General features: G+C 39.6%; 1 protein-coding gene across 14 annotated transcripts in view; it reads right to left on the bottom strand.

The window, feature by feature from the left end:
• The window catches only part of MPDZ (multiple PDZ domain crumbs cell polarity complex component), a 97977-nt gene that overhangs the window by 38506 nt on the left and 39452 nt on the right, over positions 1 to 20019 (bottom strand). For 9 of the 14 annotated variants that reach the window (XM_030003719.2, XM_030003722.2, XM_030003728.2 and 6 more), the window contains exons 17-22: positions 15671 to 15880; positions 13923 to 14039; positions 11233 to 11391; positions 7986 to 8276; positions 6950 to 7073; positions 2791 to 2989 (exon numbers count right to left, since the gene is read on the bottom strand). In XM_030003719.2, the coding sequence (XP_029859579.1) occupies positions 2791 to 2989; positions 6950 to 7073; positions 7986 to 8276; positions 11233 to 11391; positions 13923 to 14039; positions 15671 to 15880 (1100 nt within the window). The remainder of the gene's footprint in view (positions 1 to 2790; positions 2990 to 6949; positions 7074 to 7985; positions 8277 to 11232; positions 11392 to 13922; positions 14040 to 15670; positions 15881 to 20019) is intronic. The other 5 variants (XM_041120744.1, XM_041120745.1, XM_030003718.2 and 2 more) reach the window with 2 other exon arrangements.

Raw genomic sequence — 20019 nt, 5'->3', positions numbered from 1 at the left:
GTTAAAACTATGACCTGCTTTTTTTTTTTAACTTCTTCTTTATATTTTCTTTTCTTTTTTTCTCCCATTCCACCTCCACTTCATCTACAACTCCCCCAGAAAGCATCTGCTCTTTATTATTGTCTATAGCAGTGATCATTAACAAGCATGGAAAATGGAATTGCAATCTATCTTTTATTTCTTGATCAGGAATTCATCCCCACACTTTAGGCAGGTGAATTCTGATTCAGCTCTGTAATTATCTGACAGATGTTACAAGCAGCTGCTGCTGAGCACAAAACCCTGGCTATTACTACAGAAATATAAGAGCTCCTGGCAAGGTGGAGTGAGAAGTAAAACAGAACACATTCTGGTAAGGCCACACATCTGGTTTTCCACTCACAGAGAAGAAAAGCATTAAATACCTAAGTCTGAAACTCAGACTGCTGGTTCTTGAACTATTCAAAATAAAATTTCCTTTAATAAAACAAAATAAAGCCTTTATGTGGCAAGTAAGAACAGCTTTATGTTTTCTCAGCAAATAATGTTCGCCACTGAAATACAGCTTTGAAATTAAAACATTTCTGCTTAATCACTTTGTACGGGCACCCTGCTACCCGGAAAATCTCAGTCTAAAAGTTAATGTGCCAACTTTGTAGCCCTGTATGGATAAAGAGGAATGATATCTAGATGGCCACACCTGAGTGCTTGTGCACCCTTGTTTCCCAAGGAAGACAACAAAGAGATTCAACTTGCTTATTTGAAATGCTGGCCCTTAAATCACAAATCCTGCACGGTGGTGCACCACATTAGCTCTGAAATGACATCTATATAGCTGTGTATCCCTCTCAGCAAACAGGAAGAACTATCATAAGAAATGCTCCATATCTCCAAATTCCTGATTTGGGACATTACCCACATGTTTGTATCATAATATTTTTCTGGGATCCTGTACTGCTCCTGAAAGTACAAATTACAGAAAAGTTTAATTATGCTCAATAGTCTTGTATCAAAACTATGTAGGCTCAAAAATATTGTCCTTATTCTTGCAAGAGTCCTTCAGAAGCTACCAAAGGATTTGGTCTTTCAGTTCTTTGAAGTGCAGAAGACAGCTTCACTTTAAACCCTTATCACGAGAGTGCACCAAAGAACACAAATATAAAATGAAAGACAAAAATCCTAAGTAAGAATATGAATAACAACTACCCCTTTTCTATGAGATCTTTCAGAAAGGGGATGCGCTTTTCTCTTGAAAGTCTGAATATCCACGTCTAAGACAAGATTTTTATATTTCCAACATATCTGCAAAAGACTAAGATTACAAACCAAAACTTATAGTCACACGGAGTAAAATGCAGCAGCTATAAAAGGATAAGCACAAATAATGTACACACGTGTGTTTGATCACGTAACTACGGCACTAATAAAAGACTCCTCATGGAAGAATGGTGCTGTAGCATTTGTGTATCTAAGCAGACATACATACACATGCATGCGCACATACCAACTGATTTCAGTCGTGGCAGTCGGAATTACAATACAGTTTGAAAGCCTACAATAATAATCAATGTCACATTTTATCAACACTGACTCATATTCATGACAGCACTGACAATAATGTAATTCATTATATAAGGATACCTTATTTTTTAAACAAGCTTGCTTCAAATCATAATCCTAAACGCATGACAGCTATGGGGCAGACAATTACACCTACCACCCACAGTGAAGATACTTTGCCTACCTGTTCCCAAAATGCCAAGTCTCTTCAAAGCTAGAATACTTCTGGCGAAGAAAGGAGTGCCCTGCAGTCCATTTTGAACTGACAGAAACCACACAGTTAGCCGCAGCCTCACTGAGGCTGAACTGATCCCTTTCAAGGCCACCCTCTTAAATAAGTAGAGGCTTCTATTACCAACAGCTCCATTAATCCCATTTGCAGATCTGACCCAAACCATGTTACCATGAGTTTGAGAAAAATAGCTACTAGAGGTGTCTAGAGCACCTTCCACAAGTTCAGGAACAACCTCACTTCTAGATGGTGCATGTGGGCAAAGTTAACTCCACAACCATGACGGCTAGAAAGAATTGTACTTTAAGAGAAAGTTAAAATTCTGTAAATTGAGTTAACTTGAGAAGAAACTTCCTCATCAACCAAGCAGATTTTCCAAAACTTGTATTAATTACTGCAAGTTTAATGTAGTACTCCCAAGAGCAGATATTTATGCACTACAACAACAGCTCCTTTGTACATACTAATAAAAATTTGGAAGTGATTTCACAAAACAGACTGTTTCTGCTGTTTGTCACAGATATACTGAAAATGCTTTAAGTATTACTTTTCTGCATTAACATCATGTGCCATACTTTCTGTCTAGCGGTCAAAACCAAAATCCGTTACAAAGATCTCCATCAAATTAAACCACTTGTGCAATGGCCAGGACAGTCCACCTTTGAGAAGCACAAACACCTTGAGCAAATCCTTACTTTCTTTAGAAGAGTCATACTATGAATGCAAAACTCTGACTAATCCTATTCCTTCAATAAAACCAGACAGGGAAGTAATGATGATGATTACTAATGACAGCATTAACTTTTCTAAGAATATCCAAAGCCTCTCACACAAGTGATTTTATCTTTCAAACCCATGAAGCTGTAATCTGAAGGTGAATTATCCATCTGAAGCTGTAATTTAAAGGTAAATTCATGTTGTGAACACAAACAAAATTTTCATTTAGAATACTTGCGTAAATACCCAAATTTTGATTATTAGCCTTTTCCTAACACAATTCATCATCTAGCTTTACCTACTTTATATCTGGTCCAATGAGTGAATGCCTCCTTAGCATAGCCCGGGCTTGTGCATTGGTTAAGTTAGTGGTTGACTCTTCATTAATGGACAGGATGCAGTCCCCCACACCAATCCGTCCATCACGACTTATGGAGCCTCCATGAATGATGCTGCGGACAATCATTCCTGAGCCATCTTTATTGGAACTTACTGTCATCCCTATGGTGAAAAACACATTAAACAGTTAATAACATCTTTGAGCCCCAACTCTGAGTGCCAAGAAAAAGAAATGTGACCTCGGGCAGGGAAGGTAAAAGCCAGTCAGCTGACCTGCCAATGTCAGCAAGCCTATAAAAACATTGCTCTTATTCTCCCTTGCATTCCCTTCTTTCCAATAGGAGACAGCAGTTACAAATCACAACCACAGTATCTTTACCTTGTGTCATTTCACATACCAGGCTCAACATAAAAAGACAGTGGAAAATTTAAGCAGAAAATACACAAAAAAGGTAATGAAATAGCTTCTAAAACAGTCAAATTTACTACCATAGTTCACTGAGTTTATACATCACATTTCAGTTTAGTTTATGATGGTTGTCTCTGGAAAAGAGGCGAAATGATTAAACAGTTAATTAGGAGCACAGGGCCAATACAACCACACACTTATTTTCAACAGAAAGCCTGAATCAGATCCCACTGAGATAGTGGCTGCCTTCCTGCTCTCCTAGGTGGGCCATTACTTAGGCCAAGAGCATCCTGACTTCTGTGAGACCCCGCGCACTACTGACAGATACAGGACACTACGTGAGTTACACCACGATCCCACCTGTGGCACAGCAGGACACTACTTCTCAATGTTTATACAAACCATTTAATTCTACTTTCTTTTCAGTAATGGGAAATGAGACAGAGATGCTCTTCCCACTCCTCCCACCCACCAGTCCACCCAGTGGACTTCCACTAACTTAATACTGTCAAACTCATTTTTATTCTTTTTTGTGCACTAACATGGAAGCTTTCCTTTACTAACAAGATGAAGCCACTGAAGTAAGAGTGCCTTATGGAGGAATATCTATTGGAGAAGGAAGCAGTGACTACCCCACTATGTGTTCTCCTGGTTTTGCATGTAAACATCAGGCCAGCAAGCACTGGGAGTGCAGTTGTGTGTCTACAAGCCCTTACCTTATTGTCCAGACTGTGAGTGGAAGGAAGATGATAGCTACCCAGAGCAAAACCTCCAAGGATACTGACTATGAAAAAATTCTAACCATTTATACACAAACGTGGCTACAGAATGAGACTGAACACTTTACCCTGTGACCTTAGACCCTGGGAGACAGACTGGCTGAACAGAGTTTAGAAGGTAGCTATAAGACCCAGGCTACCCAGATTCAGCCAACCTTACAAACATCTGCCTATATATGTGTCTCAGAGAAAAAAATAAAATACTGTAACCATTTAAAGAACAACATGAATCTGGATATTCATTTGTGCTTTTTCGACTCCTTCCAGAAAATAAAAATCTCTTCACAGTGTTGGCTCCTCACACCTACTTGTAGCTGAGATTAACATAGCTGTCTAAGTATGAGAAGGTGGCCCTGACTAGCAAGGAACTGCCCAATAAGCTTCTTAGACACAGGAATACATGTACCTCTCTACTTTGGTATGCAGAAGTCAAGGTTTATCTTTTGGAAAAACTGCAAAACCCATCTTCATGATGGCACTTTATAGTAAACTGATGAAAGAATATGGTGTTACCACTGACTGGAGATCCTGTCACCTATCCCTCCAATTAGTAACATTATAATGTTGAGCACATCACAGATGGCATTTACAGGTGCTGTCCTGTGGTGTTTACACTCACATACTCCTTCCAACAACCACCTCTTGACAGATCCGCTCACACAGGTTACTCAGTTAGATCTGAATGTAAACACAACTCTGCAACAAAGTGGTCTCCACCAGAATACAGGCAGCATGCACAGAAAAGCAAACTGCCAAGCAAACAGCTGAAATGTGGTCTGAAATTCTGAACCTAACTTTGCTGCTTGGTTAAGCCAGTAACAACCAACAGTATTACTGAGGCTAGTGTAATAGCACTTTAGAAAAACATCACCCCTGGTTTCTATGCTGACATCCTCACTACAACAGATCTGCAAGGCTGATGTCACACTTTGGACAGCTACAGTTTCAGGTTAAAAATGCAAATGCCACTGTCAAGTTGCCAAATGAATCACACAGGACAATGACATTTCAGGTCTTGCATGTGGGTGCTCTGTCCTCTTACCTTTTAAAAATCACAATCAAAAGGTTAGAGCTCCAGCTCTGGCTGGATTTGAAGAGCTGTTGCAAGCTATGGGTGACACCATTTAAAAAGAAAAAAAAAAGTACCAGTTCTCAACTGAAATAATTGATGCAGCTGCAGCTTTCAACATCATTCACAGCTCTTGATTTAGCTCCTTTTGTAAAAATGAAAGTTAAAAGCAGTGCAGCCATGTGTGTAAATTGGTCACTGTGCCCAGGCAGCTTCCCAGGCCAGAGTACGCACAGCCTGGAAGAAAAACACTACAGTTAAAAGCCAGGAGAAAGCATTATTCACATTCATACTATGTGTATGAGAAGCCAGTCTTAATTTTCATGCATGTAATGTCTGCCAATGTGTACCCTGCCCCAAGTTTGTATTTTTATGCTACATTATGCTTGACATGAAATTTGCTTTGTATGTTCACTGCACTTAAAATACTCATAGACATACATCAAAAACACAACTCTATTGAGTTAGGAGGGTACTGCAAACAAAACTTCTTTAACAAAATCCAAATGCCTGAAACTGCACTGTGACCTGCACTTTATTCATCCTGGCAATGAGGTTAGTGAAGGCAGTAGTTACCCAACCACCTCACACCAATGAAAGTCAAAACTTATACCCACATCAGCCTGGCCTATAGCTTTATATTTTGGGGAGGCTGATTTTAAACCAGGTCAATTCCCAGTCCACTTTGGAGGCTGGCTGTATCACAAAGGAGAAGGTGATCTGAGGCAGACTGACATCCAGCCATCAGAGTGCAGTTTATTCCAGGCAGAGGCACCCATGGAATTACAGCACCAGCGCACCCCACCCGCCTCTGCACAGCAAGGGAGTCCTGAGTGGTGGCTCTTTATGAACAAAGGGCCCACAGGCCACTTCCAGGGTGTTTCCTGTGGACAACCCACCTTAAAGCATTTGTGGAGTTATTGCAAACAGCCAGTGCCTACACAAACACCTGCCCAACCAACACCAGAGAGTCTTCAAGAACGTGCAGTTGGCCAGAAGAAACAGTACCAGGAACCTTAATCAAAGCAAATGAACACACCAGCTTCGAATGGGAGGGCAGCACCACTGCTTCCTACCACAAAGTCTCCCTTGCACTGGCTCTGGGAACTGGCCTGGGAGGATGCTATCCCCGTGCTCCCCCTCACACTGCCCAGGGTCACACCAGAGACCAGGAAAGGATGCTGAAAAACATTTCCATCTGTTGTGCCTCTGCGCTCCAAAATGTGCCTCCAGTCAGTATGCTCAGGAAGTTGCACATTGCAGATATTTAAAACCCTGAAATTCTCTACAAAATTATAGTATCATTGAGCTAAAAATACTACCCATTAAATGCATCAATGATCTGATTTTCAGAAATACTGAGGCACTTAAGATACAAGCACAAATATGTAGCAAGGAAGTGAATAGCTTGTTTAGACCCTTTTCAGAAACCATTCTCAGAAAGCAAGATCATTTTGTGTCTACATACATTTGAAAGTCTAGTCTGCAGCTTTTTGACTAAAGTGTTCTTCTACAACAGTCCTTGGCTATATCTCATTTTTACGCTATATTATATAAATGTATAGACATTAAAAAACAGTATCTTAAAATTGTTCTGTTAACATTTAGGAATGACTAAACTCCTTCACAGGAAAAAAAAAACCTCTCAGTGAGACTGTACAGTTTACTTTTGTGTTCACGGTGACAGCAAATGCATCCACTGCCATCATAGCCAAACAGGGCAAGAGCAGCAAAGAATGCATATCCTGTTATGCTTTCCCCACTAAAAGGAAAATGTTCAGTCTTTACTAATAAAACAAGAAACGTATGGGAAAAACAGAAAGCCATGTACCTGAACAGGTTACAAAAAATGTTAGCTACCTTACCTAGACTTGAATTGCCTTTTGCAACAGTGATAGTCTTCTCATACATGTTTTTGACTGAATTTGGGGTTGTGGAACTTCCCTCCAGAGATACTGGGCATCTCTTTTCCATTAAAAAGACTTGATCCTAACGCAAGGGAAAATAACATCAGTTCAGAATACCAAGATAAAAATACGATTGGACATACTGACCTGAACTCACCTTATACAAAATCTAGGTGCATAATTGTTACAAATTCCTTATACAGACATTGGAAAAGTCAGTCCATCAAAGATCAAACTGACAAACATAAGGTTTCTGTTTTCATTCAGGTAATATAGCAAATCTACCACAAAGTATGCTTTTAATTTAGAGACATCAGTTACACTCCTAAAAGTAGAGGGATGAGTTCAAGGGCTCTCAGACTCATTCACCACATGTTTAACAATCTGCCAGTGCTAAAGTAATAAATCTTGTAAGAAATTGCAGCTCTTTTTAAGAACTTCTTAACAAACCACTGAATGTAAGAAAAAAGAAACACATCACAGCGACTGACATATAAAGGAATATTATGTTCGCACACTGTGGCATCACAGACCAGTTTGTGAACTGAACTGCGCAGGCTTGTGTTAACACCAGGACGCAAGACTTTCACATCACTCCCCCCTGGCTTAGGAAAAGCCTGGTTTCCAGCTGTGCACCTCCTCCTTGGGCCCACGCCTCTGCAGAGATTAATAGGGTATAAGAAGAGTCCCCTGGCCTGCCCAATGGGTACACTGTGGTCCAGCAGTGTCTACTGCTGTGAGGTATGAGCAGACTTACATACCCCTGTGTCACTAGTCTCTGGTAGATGACTATCTTGATGCCATAAATTATCTCCATTTTGGATAGATCTAAATCCTTAAGTTTTGATGTGAGCTACCACATCTGACAGATATTTATAATGAAAGAACCATACACAGCTGTTGGCCAGTGCCTATTTCTGTAGGAGATTCTATGGTGTAATATGGCCTTTTCATAGGTTTTTTTCAATTACTATTTAAAAAAAAAAATCTTTACTTGTCCAGTGGGATCAAGCTGCATTGCAGTAGAAAGGCTTGTACATTGTGCAATTTCTGCTGTTGTCTGAGTTGCAGTCCATGTTGCTGTGTTTTCACTTTCATTTTGGTTGATATCCGAAACAGCCAGAGGCAGAAGATCCTTTTTAGCAAAACCAGTTGCAGTTTCCAGGCTACTGCCCACTATGGACTTTTGCTCTCTCACTCTCTGATTCAGATCCATGCTGTACAGATTCTTGTCAGATACACAGAAATCAGCTGCAGCATTTGAACATTCCTCTCCAACAGACTGTTAAACACAGAAGACAATGAACAATCAACATTCTTTTGTAATAGAATTTGATAGTACATTTCATGCTAAAATATTAAACAGAAACTAATCTCCCAGAACTTAAACATATTTGTTGTAACATCAGTGTCTTCAGTAGATCCCTACAGGCATTTTACTATAAAATTTACTTGGTTCCCCAGACAATTTCTTCTGTTTTAAAATAACAGAAATCAGTAAGTTACTGCTGAAGGCCAAATTCTAATTTGGTACTTACTCATCAGTAACTCTCTGCTAACTTCAGCAAAGTAACGTCCACTCACAGATTCTCAAACTAGACATAACTCCAGCAAGTTATTAAAATTAAAGCATCTAATTGTCTTAGGTGGAAGAACTTTGCAAGACTAAGGTCTTTACTTTCAAAACACGTTAGCAAGAAAGGAGCAATTTCAAGCAGTTCAGACAAGAAGAATGCAATCTAATAATCCATTTAACTGAACAGAAACCTATTTAGACATCTTTAGACATCCCTTCCACACAAAGAGGGAAATGTAAAAACTCGGTCAAATCTCAGCAAAAAATGAACATAGAGATTTTGAAGTGTGACAACAATGAAATACAATCATGCAGTTACAGAAAATTATCAGTTAGTACTTATTGCAAGTATATCAATTATGGCTGCAGTACTAGGACTAAGTTCTCTACACAAAATTTGTTTAGACTTTCAAGATTCCAAGGTTCTGCATTTCAAATATTTTAAGGTATTGCAAGAATCACAACCTTCTGAAAAAAAAAATCTTCAAATATTCTCTAGATGAGCTTTCAAAATAAGTAATTTTAAAAACATGTAGGCTATTAGATATTAGAAAGATATATCAAGGACTTAAAGGTTGGACTTAGAGGATTGTATCAGTATTAAGAATTTTTCTCTGAAATGTAGTAAATGTAGTCACAAGAACGTCTACCTCTATCTGTCTTAGTTGTTACCCACTGGTCCTATTAATTCTTCTATTTCTTTTCCAAAAGGCGGGAAAAACGTGTTTCCCAGGATTTTGGGATATTTTGCAACATTTTGTATCAAGGGCCTTAGAATTAGTTTTTCTCATCTTTCATGAAGTGCATACGTGCTTGCTCTGTCCCCAAACAATCATCAGAAAAGGTTCACCTGTAAGTAAGTGGTTTAAGTAACATCTGAGAAAATAATTGAGAAAAGCCTAAATACAACTAGTCTGCATGATGTAATCAATGAAATAATGCCCTACCTTTTGGAGAACAGAACACCAGGACTATAATCTATTTAAATTATTTCATAAGGTTTCAAAGACAGCTGGGACATCTACTCTTAAGTCTGTTTTGTATCCATTTCCAAATAGTGAAAACAAGACCCAGATTGTACTCAACATTTATTCCATATGCCATATATACATATTAGAGTTGCAGCATATGCCCATTTTTCTTTTTTTCACTTAAAGAAAATCAATGCTGTAATTTTTGAAGACAAGCACGATTTCAGGAATTTGTAACCACAGCAACATGTGGCCTCATTACAGCATTTGCGTTACTTTAAGTATTTTTTTTCATCGCGTATTTTTAAAAGTGACACCAAAGGCATTCAGAACCTGTCAACTGCCCTGCAGCCAGAAATAGCTGAAATACCTCTGCATTCCTCATAGCATCGAATAGCAATTTTTTTCATTTTTACTGCATTTCACTTGCTTCAAATGTCTTCTTTTATGAACAGATCTTCTCGCTATGTTTACTTTGTGAAGTCACTCATAACTGCAGAGTATAGAACGTTACTTGATGAGAACTTACTCACTTTATACTGGTGCACAAAGAGGAACACTGAAAAGTCAGGACCGTAATCTTTAAAAAAACATGCAAACTAAAGCCATCTTTAAGTCAATGCTGAAAATAACTTAAGACTTTCTAGAGCCTCAACTTGATATATAATGTAAATCCAGCCTCTATCTCATAAAAGGTTTCTCAGCATGCAAAATGCATAATCCGTTTAAGTAACAATTACAGAGTTAAACAATGCAATCTGTCCCACTGGCACAGCAGAGATGTGCTCTTCTGTGGATTAGGAGAAACCATTAGAAGATGAATTTAGCTTTCCAACCAGGGCTGAACATATTCCACAAGAGATAAAGGGAGTTACTGCAGCTCAGGTGTGGAGGAAAAAGCAGCAGCTACTCGATTCAAGACCACAGACTGCAAACCTGGGAGAAATCCCTACAACGTTGCTTTCAAAGAAGACTGCTAGGAGAAATGACTTGGAAGACTCTGGATTAGCAAAATAAATCTAAGATTGCCACAAAAAAAGAGCATGAAAAACCATGGAGAGAAACAAAACACCAACTCTTATACAAAGAATCAAGTCATTATAGGTATGTGACCAGTAAGAAAAAAGATACTGATCTTTGTAGCACTCTTAAGGAACTTATCTCCATTTACTGACTTTAAATAGAAATTACTAGCAATCAGAGGTTTGATATATACAGAATTACTTTTAATTATAGTATCATTATGAACATTTAATTCAAGAACACAGTATATTAATTAGCAAACATAATAACTATGAAGCATAAAAGCAAAGCTTAGGATGATAACTTACTCTTGCTTTTCACACCAAAAATATTGTAGAATAATGCCATTATTTTGTGTTACCACTCTTTACTATGCTCTGAATTAAGTTTTGTAGCAGACTGCTCACCACAATTTTAACACTACAAACATCTCATCATACTTTATCTGGCTATACAAAACACAAATCCAAGCTTTCAATCTTCTAGCTGCCTCTCTCTTCAACACAGGCATCTGAAAGACACCAGCACTACCCTAAACAAAACTGCACTTTAATCTGGTAATAAATAGTGCAGTTTGAACCAGGATGTCATAAAATATTTATATCTAATAATACAGCCTCTTCACACTTATAATCAAAGTTTGTCATCAATAAAACCATCCTCCTTTTTACCTTGGGAGTTGACAATGGAAGAGAGAAGCTGTAGCTCAGCTCACCGCTACAGGCACTGCCATGCAGAGCTATCACTGAAGCCTCGAAGACGTCATTCTCTAGAGAATACTGCGATTCAAAGGTGGACTCATCCGCTAGATCTGCCTCGCTGGAGTCCACCTAACAACAAAAGCAATTCAATCAGCCAGGCTGTTACCTGCACACCACATAAGCCCCAAACACATGCAACTCAGCTGCTACATACTGACTGACACGTTCCTCCTTTTTTTTTCCCTCCATGTTTTATATTGAAGTTACCTTTGCACAGCATTGTAGGAAAAATTTCTGCTTCCAGTTACAATTCATGTTACTACACCTTCAGAGTTTGCAAAGAATACCTGAAGTAAAGTGAGGGTCTCAACTGGAATGAGTTGCAGGGCTGAGGCAGACGCATGCCTGTTAATAGAAGTACGAGGTGTTGGGGGAATTCTGCTGTACTCCCTGGCATCAATATTTTGATTTCTGTAGGGCTTTTTTTTTTTTTTTTTAAATTTTATTCCACAAGAATTAGCACTTAAAAAAAATGAGCTTCATTTAGTGCCACCTGTCAGGAATGTTCCTTCCACCCAGCTTCACAGGTTCGGTTGTTTTTAAAACGTACAAAAAATAATCTTCCGGAATGCTTTCCAATACATTTACAAGAAAAATTTATAACATGATATTTTATGATTTCCAAAATACTTTACATTTGACAACAAGATCAATATGGACAATTCTCCTGTCTTACATGAGAAATAAAATTTTTAAAAGAGTTCCAGACATGGACATGGGCAGTATTTTTTGTCTTTTTTTTTCCTTACATGATATATAATTTTTTTCAAGACTCGTATACTTTCAAATACTAGAATAAAATTAATTCCTAAAAGACTTAATTTATGGTGCTTCACATACTACACTTTGATTATAATTTCACCTCCCCTGGCAGAGCTCAAGAAAGCAGTGTATGCTAACAAAAACGATCAGTGAGTTCAGATCCATGACTGCACCATAAACTTATATGAAGCAGCCAAGTGTACCCATCTGCAGAGGTGAGACCTAACTGTTGTTTTTCAGCCTCTGTGGTTAATCATACTATGAATTCATTATGTCAGATCCACAACAGCAACAGCAACAACCTGCAGTGATTCAACATATTGATTCCTTTTTGGGGTACAATGATCCAATTTTTTATTGTCTCAAACCTAAAGGCTTAACAACTAATTCAAACTGCTCCTTTGGTGTAACTTACTCTCAGCCCATCTTCTGGAAAATGCAGACTAGTGTTACCGAAGCTATGCCCTAAAAAAAGGATTGTGAAAAACGGTGACAGACCTGTAGAATCTGAGTGTAGATTTATCTATGAAAAACAGTACCTCATGAGTGTACTCTGCAAACATACCTTAACTGGGTGACTGCACATTCAATTTCAAATTTTGCACTTTTAATTAGGCAGCTGACAGAGTTGACAATTTAAACATATTATTATCTGCCATGTATTTTCATTGTTATTTCACAATTTTTATTTTTTTATATGAATCACAGATAGAAGTTAATTCTTTAAATACTTAAGTTTTAATCTTATCTTTTCAACACACCTTAAATTAAAGGATATTTACAATATACAACATGGCTTCTTCATACTTCTTCTCAATGAACAGAGTAAGGCAAATACTATTATCTAGCTACCATACCAAGGTAACAAACTGCAGAAGAAAAAATAGGCAGTCTTGTTTAAAAGCAAGGTATTAAAAACAGCTTGTCATTTGCAAATGTGAAAAAATAGCAAACATACTCAAATCAGTAATTCAGAGATTTTTGCCTAGGAAGGATCCATTTCAGGTTTTTGTTTGGTTTTGGGTTTTTTCTCATGAATTAAGTTCTGGTATTTAGTAGAAACTGCTTCCCTACACATGTGCCTGGAAAATGAGGGCCAAGTAACTTCAAGCTCAGATCCAGACCAGTACAAATAACCATGAGAAGACACACTCAGAATACATTTATATTCTGGTTTGGGGGGTTTGGGGCTGGGGTTGTAAAGTCCTATTTCCTTTGAAATCTGAGTTCTTACTGGTAACTTCTGGGCCATGTAAGGCACTGAATGCTCAGGTAAGGCACACTGTTTGTACAAGTGAACACCTTTTGACCTTGCAAATCTCATAATCACTGACTGATGCTGAAGTCTAAATAATACTATTAGGACGAAGCGTTGGCAGCTTTTGAAGATAGACAGCATTCTTTCTAAGGCTGGCTTACATGCAAAAAGAGGGTTCCAGAAACTTTTCAAGGTAGAAAAGTGATGTATTATGATATATAGGGAAAGAGATTTATTTACAAAATAAGCACAAGAACGTTTCTCTACACAAGGTGAGATTTTCAAAGGGATACTCAGTGCATGCAAGGAGAAGTGGGTAGCCATGCACTTTTGAAAATCTCAGCAAAATGCTTCCTTTTTTTCCAGCAACTAACATATAATAGGCCAGATTCACAGCTCATGCAAACAGCCAACATCTTCAGATGCCAGTTTCTACCATGTGGGGATGCATCCCAACTATGGTGGATGAGTAATGTGGTGACAGTAAACACTAAAAAATAAGCATGAACAGTGACAAAGCAATCCCTTTCACTACAAAATGCAAAGACTTAAGGAATCTTTGGTAAGTTGGGCCACTAACCAGAGCCAGCTCAGCATGGAAGAGGGCTGCATCAGCTGGGCCCTCCTCCTCAAGTGACTGGGCAGTGTAGAAAAAGCAATCTTCCTTAGCAGAGACATAGCCCTCCTCTGGTGAAAGCTGCAGAAAGAACGAAGCTCTGAGTTGGATGAGTGGCCAGGACACAGGGCGTGCAGTGTGTGATGTGGGGGGTTTACAGAGGCAAATGAATTCCAAATGCAGGAAAGTTCATTTCAATCACAGTCACAGTGTTGGATAGGTAAAGAGACAATTATTTTTCTTCAAATTTACCTGAACTGATTCAGCTTCACATCTCATTTTATATCCCCAAGTAATGAAAAAGGCCTATCCAGCTACACCACAGAGCCCACAGCTTAGCCTAAACTAATTTTAAATTTCTGCTCTTATTAAACATATACTAAAACTGCCATCAGAGATGCCACCAAGGAAAGAGCCTAACAGCAGAGGCCTTTACAACCTTGCTAGCCACAGAGTAATCTTGTTAGCAGGCAGGAAGACTGCATACACTGTCTATGTTTTAAGATTGTATCTGCTGAGTGGAACAGCCTCAAGATGACAAAACATAATTCTGACTACAAACCAGTAGCTTTTTCCAACACAATTTGATGGTAGGTGCATTTGTCCAGTACTGCAAAGAAGCCAGTGATTATTCAAAATGTTTAATTAATTGGCAAGCATAATTTATGAAATACTGAAGTGCAAATGCTGAACGTTTACAAACTGCTGGGAACAGAAACAAAACCCCCATGCATTTCCACATATTTTCTCTTTTAGAGTATCTTCTTAAGTATGAAAATGTTGATTTGCAAGACATTTTAGTAAGCGTACACTACAAAAAACTAATTTAACAAAGCAAGTTTAAAAAGTACCCACTAACTATAAAAAGCAAAGTTTCTAGTAACCTCAACATCAGCCATTCCCTCCCACCCCCTCCACAAAGTTCTACTAAGAATGAAAATTTGGTATCTGCATCAAGGATTACAGGATTACACGATTATCATTTCATGGAAAGCAAAAATGAACCCCAAAGACTGCACTTGGGCTTACAAATATAGTGAAAGGTATCTTCTTCATATGTATGAACTGATGCCATTCTACTGATGTGAATTTAACACACTAGGGACACTAGTCCACTAGCATCCTTACTGATACACTATCTTGGCAACCTTAGGTCTCCTTCAACTTCATTCTTCTAATTGTTACACACTAGCTTCTAAAATCAAGCCTGAAATTATTTATGGCTATGCTAAAATAAACAGTTTGAGGTATATGAACGGAAGACTACTCACCATTGTTTAAACACAAAGTGTGCAGTCTAAATACAAAGACTGCATATGTACTATACCTCACAAAGCAAGGAATAGGCAAATTCCAGGCAAACCACATAAAATTGAGTTTTGTCACCACCTCACACATTCAGAGAATCTTGTAAAGTGTACAAAATTATACCTGGCAACTTGCAGCCCTGAAATACTGTGCTGGTTGCAAGATGCTTCACTGTTTTCTCAGCTGCAAGACAGGTGTGCTAGGTCTTGCAATCACTACACCAGCTATACACTACACAGGCCACTCCTCCATGCAAGGAGACACACAAATCTGTTGAAGAGCTTCTGGGTGTTTTGAGCCACCCAGCTGTACCCCAACGCACACAAAGTATATGCAGAAGTCAGGATCATCATGTACCAGCTTAAACGACATGAAAAGCACTGATCAAATTCCCAAATCCTTACAGGCAGTGGTTTGGCAACTCCTATTTTAACTGTTCCTGTTGGGGCTCCTTTCAGTGCTTGTACTGCTTCCTCCAGGCTGCCATTTTCCAAGTTGGTATCATTAACAAACATAAGCCGATCTCCGGGAAGAAGTCTGCCATCTTGCTCGGCCACACCCCCAGGAACCAATGAGCGAATCACAATTACGGTGTTTGCTGGATCAACAGGATCCTGATTAAATAAAAGGAAGAAAAACATCTCATTTTATTTACTCTTTTATGCCTTGAGAGGCTAATTTTTTATACATGAGCTTTTAATAACCCAATACATTTGGGTTATTAAAAAAGTTGGAGCTCTGCTCCAGATGAACCTTCAGTGGGAACATACCCTCCTGTCCATACTGCCCATAGATTTAGATTTCCACCTATTTTTAATTCTTAAATGTGAAAATTATTACTCCTTTCTAGGTGATGTCCCATCACATATCTCCAACACAGAGTTCTGTTTGCATTATAATGAGTAATTACACACCAGAAATTCAACTACTTCCTACTGCAATGACAGCGTTGCAGACTTTATCCTCCCTTACACTCAGTGTTTCGGGAATAGAGCTGGGTAGTTGTGGCGGCTTGACCCTGGCTGGATGCCAGGTGCCCACCAAAGCTGTTCTATCACTCCCCCTCCTCAGCTGCACAGGGGAGAGAAAATATAACAAAGGGCTCATGGGTCGAGATAAGGACAGGACAGATCACTCACCAATTACCGTCACAGGCAAAACAGACTCAACTTGGGGAAAATTAACTCAATTTATTACCAATCAACCAGAGCAGGGTAATGAGAAATAAAACCAAATCTCAGAACACCTTCTCTCCACCCCTCCCTTCTTCCCGGGCACAAATTCACTCCCGGATTCTCCACCTATCCCCCCCAGTGGCGCAGGCAGACAGGGAATGGGGTTTATTGTCAGTTCATCACATACTATTCCTGCCACTTCATCCTCCTCAGGGGCAGGACTCATCACACTCTTCCCCTGCTCCAGCATGGGGTCCCACCCACGGGAGACAGTCCTCCACGAACTTCTCCAATGTGGGTCCTGCCCATGGGCTGCAGTTCTTCACGAACTGCTCCGGAGTGGGTCCCTTCCACAGCATGCAGTCCTTGAGGAGCACACTGCTCCAGCGTGGGTCCCCCACGGGGTCACAAGTCCCACCAGAAAACCTGCTCCGTGGGCTCCCCTCTCCACAGATCCACAGATCCTGCCAGGAACCTGCTCCAGTGCAGGCTTCCCATGGGGTCACAGCATCCTTCGGGCATCCCCCTGCTCCGGCGTGGGGTCCTCCTCGGGCTGCAGGTGGATATCTGCTCCACCGTGGACCTCCATGGGTGCAGGGGGACAGCCTGCCTGACCATGGTCTTCCCCACAGGCTGCAGGGGAATCTCTGCTCCGGCGCCTGGAGCATCTCCTCCCCTCCTTCTTCACTGACCTTGGTGTCTGCAGGGTTGTTTCTCTTACATGTTCTCACTCCTCTCTCCGTCTGCCATTTCTGTCTGTCCCAGCAACATTTTTTTCCTTCTTAAAAATGTTATCACAGAGGCGCTACCACTATCGCTGATGGGCTCGGCCTTGGCTGGCGTCAGGTCCGTCTTGGAGCCGGCTGGCACTGGCCCTGTCGGACACAGGGGAAGCTTCCAGCAGGTTCTCACAGAAGCCAGCCCTGTAACCCCCCTGCTACCAAAACCTTGCCACACAAAGCCAATACAGCAGTGCAGACTGGGGCAAAGTTAACACGTGCACTCTGGTGGAATAAAGGGCTTATTTTCAATAACTCTCTTATACCTCATGGCACCAGATCTTGCTCAGCTGAGAAAGCACTTTTTAAGAGGCAAGTCCTTGTGCATCCCTAATTACACACTTTATGTGAGACAGGAACATACCAATACAGCACTCTACTCAACAAGACACAACAAAGTGGCGTTTGCTTTCAAAAAAACCCCTGCTTTGAAGTCCCCATCCTCCAAAACACTGATGTTTATAAAAACACTGGCATCAAATACTAGTAACAGGAACATACGATTCTTTTGTAACAATTATCACAGGTGCACACATTTGCATGATTCTTATAGAATTACATTCACAAGGAACTTCATTGCACGTTAATTACTTCCAACACACAGCAATTGACTTGAGTGCATGCTAGGAAAAAAACCAAGAAATGTAATAATGTACCAGCTTTACTGATAGCAAAAGCAAGTGAAAAGCAAACATCTACAAACTGGCAGGCAACTGTAACAAGCTTCCATGCCAAAATGTACATCTGAAAGGATGCACATCATCAAGGCAGCACCCAAAACCACAGGAATTGGAGACTGCTGAAAGCTAGAGTGACAGGGAAGTGTGGAGGGAGGGAAGGAGGGAGGGAAGGACACCAAAAAGACCCTTAACACTTCATGGTAGTTAATATGGTAAGAAGAACGCCATGGAGCAATAAAACACTACAAGTGGAAATACAGCTAGCACTGCTGGAGGTAGTGCTTAAGCCTGAACATTGGCACCTTCCTCACTATTTTAACAACAAGCATTTCCACTCTCACTTTAGATGACACTGCATGACACATTTTTTAAAAAAAATCACGTCTCTAGAGTTTGTGATAGTCTTCCCTGGGGTAAGAAATAATGTAGACTTTCCTACAGGCCTGCCATTGTATAAAACGTGAGGAATGTATTAGTATGAACATAACTGTCCTTAACTTTAGTCACTGTTCATTCGACGGAAACAGCGAAATACAAAGATAAATCTCACTGTAAACTTATTGTTCACAGTCTTAGATGAAAGCAGAAACTTCAGTGAAAAACTGAAATGTTTTAACTACATGTCAGAGGAGAGAACATAGGACAAATCACAAATATTATAACATCAAAAAAGAGTAAGTTTCAGAAAGCTGACTAGAGCTGTAGGATATAATCAAACTCACATTTGCAAAATATATAAAACAATTTAAGGTACTTCCCACAACCCTTCAGTATTACCATCCGTAAACAAAATTCAGTAACTAACAACATAGGCAAACCACCATTTGTGTCAATGCTTCTGAAGAGGCTGAAGCAAATATATGCTTTACTTTGTCCTGACATGGACTCCAAATACTCAGGCTCAGCTACAGTGTCTCACTACAGAGCATGATGAGTAACACATTTAGGAGTAACCACTGTTTCATGAAACAGGTACTATGCCTTTCAGATGATTAAAATACACTGCTCTTCACCTTTATCAGTGTGCAAATGCAAAATACTACTGAGGCACAAATTAATTCTAAGCGCAATATTCTGCGTGCATAATTTCCACCTGGAAATGACCTCCAGATGCAAATGCATACACTCTTAGGGACAAGATCCAGCAGAGACCTGGGAGGAGACTGGGTCCTGCAGCACTACCAGCCAGCTGGGCAAAAGCCTATGCTGTACTGCAGGGAGAAATTACTTGAAGTCACATTAGAAATTATCCACTGTGGCAACTGGGAACAGGAGTAAAATTTTTTCTGGGATCCTGACCAAGTGAAGGCAGGAGACAGGGACCGAGCTGTTCATCAGGACACACCAAGAATCACAGTTTGAGATACCCAGGGATTTTGAAGTCAAACACAAAATGAATGGGGGTGTTTAGGCACGTCCTGGACAGACAGCAGCTAAGCAAGGGATTTCAGAATTGCAGTTCTGGATTTTAGTAAATCCTTCTTTAAGCATCTAAGTCCTTTATTGGATCTTGTCCTAAGCACCTCACTGCAGGTACAAAATACATGGCTAAATAAATGCCTGAATATTCTGACCACATCATTCATTGCCCCTGGGGCACTAGAAGATGAGCCTTCTGAAGACACTTGTATATTATGGATTATCTATTTTTCTGGACCAGTATTACTATTACCATTAGAACCTGTAGCCTTAATACAGTAAGAGGAATAAGTAATGTAGCTAATGGGATGCCTACCAGTAGTGATATCCACTTAGCTTTACCGTATTGCTTGGTTTCCATTAACATCTACCCTTAAAATATGTGTTTAGATCATATTGAGAGATCCAAACAATACAAAGTATTTTGTCCTCTACTCAAAGAAAGGAGCACAGAATCGTTGTGGTTTAAGCCCAGCCAGCAACTAGGCATGACACAGCCACTCGCCCACTCCCCCACTCCCAGTGGGATGGGGAGGAGAATCGAAAAAAAGTAAAACTCATGGCTTGAGATAAGAACAGTTTAATAACTAAAGTAAAATAAAAGGTAATACTAACAATAATAATAAAATAATAATTGTAATGCAAAGGAATATAATAAAATAAAATAAAATTTTAAAAAAACAACAACAAAAAGACAAAT

This window comes from Aquila chrysaetos, chromosome Z, assembly GCF_900496995.4.
Source record: "Aquila chrysaetos chrysaetos chromosome Z, bAquChr1.4, whole genome shotgun sequence".
Lineage (NCBI taxonomy): Eukaryota > Metazoa > Chordata > Aves > Accipitriformes > Accipitridae > Aquila > Aquila chrysaetos.
Note: the sequence above shows the minus strand (reverse complement) of the source record. Positions and strands in the feature narration are given on the sequence as shown.